General features: G+C 49.9%; 1 protein-coding gene across 9 annotated transcripts in view; it reads left to right on the top strand.

The window, feature by feature from the left end:
• Positions 1–8,412, top strand: part of PLEKHA6 (pleckstrin homology domain containing A6) — a 164,663-nt gene that overhangs the window by 566 nt on the left and 155,685 nt on the right. For all 9 annotated transcript variants that reach the window (XR_003551192.1, XM_027776038.1, XM_027776036.1 and 6 more), the window contains exon 2: positions 5,981–6,057. Coding sequence is in view for 8 of the 9 variants with exons in the window: in XM_027776038.1 (XP_027631839.1) it covers positions 5,981–6,057 (77 nt within the window). In the remaining variant the exon portion in view is untranslated. The remainder of the gene's footprint in view (positions 1–5,980; positions 6,058–8,412) is intronic.

Raw genomic sequence — 8,412 nt, 5'->3', positions numbered from 1 at the left:
GGGAAGCCCATGACTAATAAGTTTGCATGCGTCTCCCGCCTTTTCCTCAATGGGTCAAAGTCCAGCAGAGCCTCAGCCTGGAAAGGCAGGGCAGGGCAGCACAGGAGGATGGCAGGTGCCGGCTTCCCCCACCCCCCCACGTCCACCCCCCACCCCCAGGAGAAGGACTTGACTGGTGCCCAGCATGGAGTTCTTTTAAGTGCCTTTCTTTGCCAGGGCAGGGGTCTGTCTTTTCTCCCCACCTCCAGACTGTCCTATTAGAAATCTAGGGCTAAGTGACAAAATGCCAGGAGACTCTACCTCTATCGCCCAGTTCTTGGGATTCCCTGACCCCAGAACTCTGTGGCCCCAGCACCCCAATACAGGAGCCCCAAGGCTCTTTCTGCCCCTTTATGGGCTGTGGCCAAAAGGCAAGAGAAAGTGCCCACGGTATGTTTGGCATTCTTTAGAGAGCCTTTGCTACTGTCGGTAATATATTAGTACTGTTATATTAATTTCATAAACCGAAATGGCTCTGGCGTAATCTCATTATAACAAAGTGGCCGTGCTGGTCCTCTTTTGGCCCGCTGTTCCTTTACTCATCCTTTGCCAGCAGAGAAATCTCCGGGTAATATAGCAAGTCTAGAAGCACAGCATCCGGACTGCCGTCCACACAGGCAAGCTTCCCCCAGCCCCTCCCCAAGACAGCCACTCAGGAAGCACATGCACTGAGGAGTCCGAGAAGCAGCCCCTTCAGTTCATAGATGGGGGCCCCGAGGTCTCAGGGATCCAATAGACTTGCCTAAAATACAGACACTTGTTACTCAGAGCTTAGACCACGCTCCCATCTGCTGACTCTAGGGCACTGTGTCCCCCACACCCAACGCCTTGGCAAGAGCTCGGGCAAGCAACGGTCTCTGGTGTTTCTCAGTTTCCATATTTGCTTTAGGCCTTCCTCTGTAATTATCACCGCCATTATCATGACTGATGTTGTAATTATATTATCTTAGAAGTTAAGTCCACAAGGTTCTTGATCTCACGTCAGGTTTTTAAATAACGGAGCTTCTCCATGATTAAAACTGGGGTCCTCCCTGTCAGTGACTTGAGACCTTACAGGCCATAAGAATCACCCAAGAATCTTATTTAAGAGGCTGGTTCCCAGGCTTTCTCTCCAGACTTCTAGTGAGAAGATCTGGGGGGAGGCTGAGAATCTGAACTTCCACATTGCTCGGGTATTCTGATGAAGTGCTAATTCTGCTCTTCTTCCTTCCCAGTCTCTGGAAGCTCCCAGCTTTTTTTCACCTTTCGTTCCACATTTACTGAGCCTCCATTCGTTGTCATGTAATGCTAGGCCCTGGAGTGAAAGACAAGACAAGACAGTAAGGCACCGGTTATTCCTTTAAGGGAGTAGGGAGAAGGGAGAAAACCTAAAGAAATGCTTACGAAATAGTAAGATACATTCTAGACGCGTTTATATGACGCGGTAGAAACAGGAGGAAAGAACTCTCCTGGGAGTTCAGGGAGGGCCTCCTGAGGAGGAAGCATTTGAGCAGATTCTGCAGGAGAGACGAGAGTGCAGAGGCCTGTGGACAGGAAGGCACCCATGGGTGCCAGGGCACAGGGGACCTAGGAAACTCTGAGGGGCTCAGTGCAGGTGGAGTTGGGCTGTTGGGGTGCTGCAGAGGAGGAGATGCAAAAGGTGGGAGGGCAACTTGAGAGAGGCCTTGTGTGTTAGACCAAGGGTCGGACTCAGTCCTGTAGGCGGTGGGAGGCCAAAGGAGATCTTATTTTATTTCTAATTTGCTATAGGGCACGTGTGCTCACCAGAGAGGTACAGAGCAAGAGAGAAAGTGAGAAATCACCCCCTAAGGGGGATGGCCATGCCGCAATCCCTTCTCTTCCATTCTCCTCTCAGGATTTTGGGCATACACGCACATGTGTCCAATATGTTTTTCAAGCTGCCAGGTCTGGGGCTCAAACTATATAGTTGACCATGTGGGATCCAGCTACCTTAAACACATGCCACCAACTGATCCCAAAGGAGGTTTTAAACATATTGACTGACATAGCCCTGTCTATGTTATGATCCCTCTGGCAGTCATGTGTGTGTGCCCAAAATCCCGAGAAGAGTATGAAGAAGGGATTGTGGCATGGCCATCCCCTCTAGGGAGTGATTTCTCACTTTCCCTTTCTCTTTCTCCGTTGAGTGTATGCACCCTATATGAAAATAACAAAAGAAAAAAAAAAAAAAGGAAAAGAGAGAGAGAGAGATCAGATCATCCCTTGAGGGACCAGATAGTGGTGGAGCTGTAAAGTGGGATACTCTGTGAGGCAGTCTCACTTGGGAAGGTGCTTGGTTCAAGTCTGGGGACCTCCCTGTGTGTTGGGCACGTGTATGTCCATGACCTGGAGCTGGCTGCCAGGCTAGGGAGGGTGGTGGTGTCAGCACCTATAGGGATGCACGCTCTCTCTCTCTCTCTGTTTTTCTCTCTCCCTCATGGAAGAAGTAAAATTTTTAAGAAGAGAAGGTTAGAGGGAAGCCATAGAACACTCTAAATGGTAGTTGCTGAGGGGCGCTGAGCAAGGTTCCAGGTGGTCGTACGCTCCTGCTCGAGCGTAGACAGCCTGTGTCTGTGCTGTCCTGGGCCTGGTGCTGACCCAGGGAGGGGAGTGGAAGGACCAGGTGAAGGGGAAGCTGAGGACTGCGGTGGGAGGTAGAGGGTGTGTTGGGGTGTCCAGGATACCCAGGCAGGGGTGAGATTTAGGAGATCAGGGGAGTCTCAGGGCAGTGGAGGAGGAACTGTGACTGGGAGAGAGCTGGCACATTTCCCTGGGAGCCCTTCCCCTTCCCTGCCTTCTCCCCCACTGTCTCCCGGGACCAGCATGTCGGGGGGCTTCTCCAATGGCTCCCCAGGACTGCAGGACTCAGGGCTGTTAGCACAGTGATTTATTTCTTTGCCCATCGGAGGGGTGTCACCTGGGAAGCAAGGCCCAACCTTAGAGGAAAAATGGTGGAGTCACAAGAGCAAAAAAGCATATGTGCACACAGAGCTATGAATGCACATAGCTGCTGTGTGTGTAGCGACCCTCAGCTGAAAACAGCCCGTACAGCCTTCACCAGGCAGTGGATGAACACAGTGTGGGGTCTCCTGCAGTGGAGTGCTACTGAGCCATGCGACGGAATGAACAGCTCACACAGGCTACAGCACGGGGGGAGGAAAGACGTTAGATGAAGACGTCTAGCTTGCTTTCCATTTATAGAAAACTCTAGAAGCTCTAGAAAATGCAGACTAATCAATAGCAACAGCAAGCAGATCAGTTGTTGCTGGGGGAAACTGAAGATAGTAAGGGCTAAGAGGAGTGGGAGGGAGGAATTTACAAGTGGGCACAAAGAAAGTTTCAAGGATTCATTATCTTGATTTTGGTGATAGTTTCACAGCTACAAATACCCTGCAGACATATAAAATTGTATACTATACACGCAATTCACTGCATAGCTTACCTCAATAAAACATAGTAGGGGCCAGCAGGTGGTGTGGAGGCTAAGGCAGCTGGATCCGACATAGCCAACCCCATGGTTCAAGTCCTGGATCCAGAGCACCCTCCCTGTTCATCCACTTGTCTTCGGTAGACACCTCGAATGTCACCTTCCAATATGTTTTTCAAGCTGCCAGGTCTGGGGCTCAAACTATATAGTTGACCATGTGGGATCCAGCTACCTTAAACACATGCCACCAACTGATCCCAAAGGAGGTTTTAAACATATTGACTGACATAGCCCTGTCTATGTTATGATCCCTCTGGCAGTCATGTGTGTGTGCCCAAAATCCCGAGAAGAGTATGAAGAAGGGATTGTGGCATGGCCATCCCCTCTAGGGAGTGATTTCTCACTTTCCCTTTCTCTTTCTCCGTTGAGTGTATGCACCCTATATGAAAATAACAAAAGAAAAAAAAAAAAAAGGAAAAGAGAGAGAGAGAGATCAGATCATCCCTTGAGGGACCAGATAGTGGTGGAGCTGTAAAGTGGGATACTCTGTGAGGCAGTCTCACTTGGGAAGGTGCTTGGTTCAAGTCTGGGGACCTCCCTGTGTGTTGGGCACGTGTGTGTCCATGACCTGGAGCTGGCTGCCAGGCTAGGGAGGGTGGTGGTGTCAGCACCTATAGGGATGCACGCTCTCTCTCTCTCTCTGTTTTTCTCTCTCCCTCATGGAAGAAGTAAAATTTTTAAGAAGAGAAGGTTAGAGGGAAGCCATAGAACACTCTAAATGGTAGTTGCTGAGGGGCGCTGAGCAAGGTTCCAGGTGGTGCTCAAGGCCCAGCTGAGAGACTGGCCTTGGAGTGACACCAGCCCTCTCAGTTCCAGTTTCCCGTCAGCTCCTGCTCAAGCAGAGACAGCCTGTGTCTGTGCTGTCCTGGGCCTGGTGCTGACCCAGGGAGGGGAGTGGAAGGACCAGGTGAAGGGGAAGCTGAGGACTGCGGTGGGAGGTAGAGGGTGTGTTGGGGTGTCCAGGATACCCAGGCAGGGGTGAGATTTAGGAGATCAGGGGAGTCTCAGGGCAGTGGAGGAGGAACTGTGACTGGGAGAGAGCTGGCACATTTCCCTGGGAGCCCTTCCCCTTCCCTGCCTTCTCCCCCACTGTCTCCCGGGACCAGCATGTCGGGGGGCTTCTCCAATGGCTCCCCAGGACTGCAGGACTCAGGGCTGTTAGCACAGTGATTTATTTCTTTGCCCATCGGAGGGGTGTCACCTGGGAAGCAAGGCCCAACCTTAGAGGAAAAATGGTGGAGTCACAAGAGCAAAAAAGCATATGTGCACACAGAGCTATGAATGCACATAGCTGCTGTGTGTGTAGCGACCCTCAGCTGAAAACAGCCCGTACAGCCTTCACCAGGCAGTGGATGAACACAGTGTGGGGTCTCCTGCAGTGGAGTGCTACTGAGCCATGCGACGGAATGAACAGCTCACACAGGCTACAGCACGGGGGGAGGAAAGACGTTAGATGAAGACGTCTAGCTTGCTTTCCATTTATAGAAAACTCTAGAAGCTCTAGAAAATGCAGACTAATCAATAGCAACAGCAAGCAGATCAGTTGTTGCTGGGGGAAACTGAAGATAGTAAGGGCTAAGAGGAGTGGGAGGGAGGAATTTACAAGTGGGCACAAAGAAAGTTTCAAGGATTCATTATCTTGATTTTGGTGATAGTTTCACAGCTACAAATACCCTGCAGACATATAAAATTGTATACTATACACGCAATTCACTGCATAGCTTACCTCAATAAAACATAGTAGGGGCCAGCAGGTGGTGTGGAGGCTAAGGCAGCTGGATCCGACATAGCCAACCCCATGGTTCAAGTCCTGGATCCAGAGCACCCTCCCTGTTCATCCACTTGTCTTCGGTAGACACCTCGAATGTCACCTTTTTTTTTAATTGCCAGAGGGCACATGTGCTTGCCAGAGGGAGGGAGAAAGAGAGAGAGAGAGAGAAAGCATCCTCCACATAGTGTGACCACATTGCAATCCTTCTTCCTCCACTCCTTCTTCCTGTAGGATTTTGGGCACGCACACACACATGGCATGTTTTTTCAGTCTGCCGGGGGCGAGACTTGAACCATGTGAGATCCAGCTTCCTTAACTGAGTGCTATGGAGTTAATCCTCAAATGCTACCTTTTTATGAAACCTTCATGATATCCTTCCTTAACTCACCCCAGGTGGCATTCCCTTCTCTGTGATGACATCGTACTTTCTATGCATAGCTGCAATAGGGGTTATGGTTCCTAGCACGTTGTATGTGTATGCAGCTGCTTCCCCCGTGAATTATAAACTGTTCAGGGCCAGGGATGAGATACTGTTTGTGTCTGAATCCCCTGAGTTTGTCAGTGTGAATGAGTGAGTGGCACTGGACGCACCCACCTAAGGTAGCTGGATTGGCTTTGGAGACGGGAATCTCACTTGGGGAGCCGCTCTTGTTTCTGACACTTTCTTGTTGGTCCTTCTACAGTGATGAGGAGAAGTCAACCAGCTGGGTGCACCCTGGCACAGAGTCGCCCATCCAGAGTGGACACTGCTGCAGCCCAGGTGAGGAGCTGTCCGTCCCTGCCTTTGCAACCAAGGAGGAAGCAGCTTAGGTGGCAGCATGAAACCTTTGCCCGGCTTTTCTCCTGACGTTTTCCTTTCTCCATGGATGGACTCAGTTCTTGGACTGCCGCCTGGGGGACACTGAAGGAGGGTTGGCACTGACCTCAAGGTCCCTCCAAGTGTCCACCTGTATGATTAGTAGCTGGGACAGACCTTTGAGGACAAAGCTTTTACTACTCACTCATCCTCTGCCCAATCTGAAAATCACATTTATCTAGTTTTTTAAAGTTTATTTATTTATTCATTTACTTAATGTGAGCGAGAGAAAAGCACCCTCAATAGGCCCTTGTGCTGCGATTCCTTTCTCTGACTTTTTACCAGCCAGGATCCCAGGCACGTGCACGCATACCCAGCATGTGTCCATTAGCCTAGGAACCGAACCCAGATCTTCCATGGCTTCCAGCATGGCAGAGCACTGCCTACCTCTGTGCTACCATGGCCGGGTCTGAAAATTCCTTCCATTCCTTCTATGAGGGCTCCTGGCCTGGACCCCCCCAAACCCCCAGTGCTGTACCCTAGAGCATTAAACCCTACTAGAGGTGTCCTTTCTTTGTGCTGACCAAAACGGCTGCCATTGGGCCAGTAGGTGGCATGGTGGTTAAGGCACTGGATTCTCACATGGCTGACTGTGTTCAAGTTCTAGACCCGGCAGCTTGAAAATCACAACAAATCAATCAATCAATCAATGCTTTTTAAAAAATGAAATGGCTGCTATTACCCACGTGTGGCTACTGAGAGTGGAAATGTGGAGAGCACTGCCAAGGACCTGAACTGGTCATGTTAACGAGTTCAAATGTCCCATCGGGCTAGTAGCAACACCTTCACACTGAGAAGAACATGAAAGAAAAGGGGACAGGGCTAACACTGAAAGCTTACTATGTTTTTTTTTGTTTTTTTTTTTTTGTTTGTTTAAAGAGATTTCTGTCTTAGGGTACATGCAGTCTCAAGAGAGAGAGACAGAGAAAGAAACAGAGACAAATACAGTGAGAAGGAAAGTGAGAAATCACCCCCAAGGAGGATGGCCACATCACAATCCCTTCTTCTCTATTCTCCTCCCGAGATCTTGGGCACACACGCATACACTCCTGGCATTGGGTTTCAAGACACTGGATCTGGGACTCAAACTGCTCTTTGCCATGTGGGAGTCCAGCAACATAACCCCTATGCCATCTGCTGACTCCAGGCTTACTATGGAGAAGGCACTCCTGCTGGTCCTTGAGGACCTCTCAGCCAGTAGGAAAGGTGAACACACAGAGGTCAACAAGAAACAACCAATCACGAAGAAGATTTCTGTCTAAGTTGAGGAGCTGGAGATGCCAAGGATCAGAAGGCCTGTTCAGCCTCTTACAGCCCCACCATGGGCCAGTAAGAAGATGGGGCATGAGTAGCATTGTGGGGAACCTCCCAGCCCACTCTTCTTCTAGCCCATCACCTGACCAGACTCCAGCATCTGGTTTCAGAAGACTCAGGCACTCACAGGGCAGTCTGGCACTACCGAACACTTTGGGTTAAGGTTTTGACTTGCCCAGAGCCTATTCCTTTCAGATTCTGGGCTAGATTCCTTGTGTTAGAGCTGGAAGAGACTTCAGGATCATAGAGTCCAACTCCTCATTTTATGGTATGAAATTGAAGAGCAGAGAGGAAGTCCCTGGCTCAAGGCCATTTGGCTTAAGAGCAAAGTTGGATCGTGGTTCAATGCACAAATTCTGGAGGCCAAAAGACCTGAGTTCACATCTTGGCTCTACTTTCTCAGTGAGCAAGTGGTTGGAGTCTTCCGGGACCCAGCTTCATCATCGGTATAACAGGGACAGCATTTTGAATCTCAGAAGGTGGTAGAAAGGATTAAGCCAGAGAACTGGCACCATGAATAGAGGCAGTTACTTAAAGAATTATTTTATTTCACTTTATTTATTTTAATTTGACCAGAGAGAGACAGAGTGAGTGAGAGAGAGAAGGAAAGTGAGAAAGCAAGTTGCCAAGTCCGGAACTCGAACTGTGGTCGAACACATGGGAGTCCAGCAACCTTAACCACCACCTCACCTGCTGGCCCAGAGGTGGTTACTTTTGTCACAGTGACTATTGTATTTGCACCTTGAAGCAAGGCTCCTGGCTGCAGGGTCAGGGCTGTTTCCTGCTGCCCAGCTACCGGTGTTACCGCATGCCGTGTGTCAGCCGTTCACAGCCCAAGTCTGTCCATCGCGTCATCACCCTAGGTAGGACCGAAAATGAATATAAACCCGGGAGCCAATTCTTTCATTTGTGGCCACAGCCATCTGATTGTCCAAGGCTGGGAAA

This window comes from Tupaia chinensis, unplaced genomic scaffold (assembly GCF_000334495.1).
Source record: "Tupaia chinensis unplaced genomic scaffold, TupChi_1.0 Scaffold000627_1, whole genome shotgun sequence".
NCBI classification, from domain to species: Eukaryota; Metazoa; Chordata; class Mammalia; order Scandentia; family Tupaiidae; genus Tupaia; species Tupaia belangeri.
The sequence above is the reverse complement of the archived record's forward strand: the minus strand, read 5'-3'. Positions and strand labels throughout refer to the sequence as shown.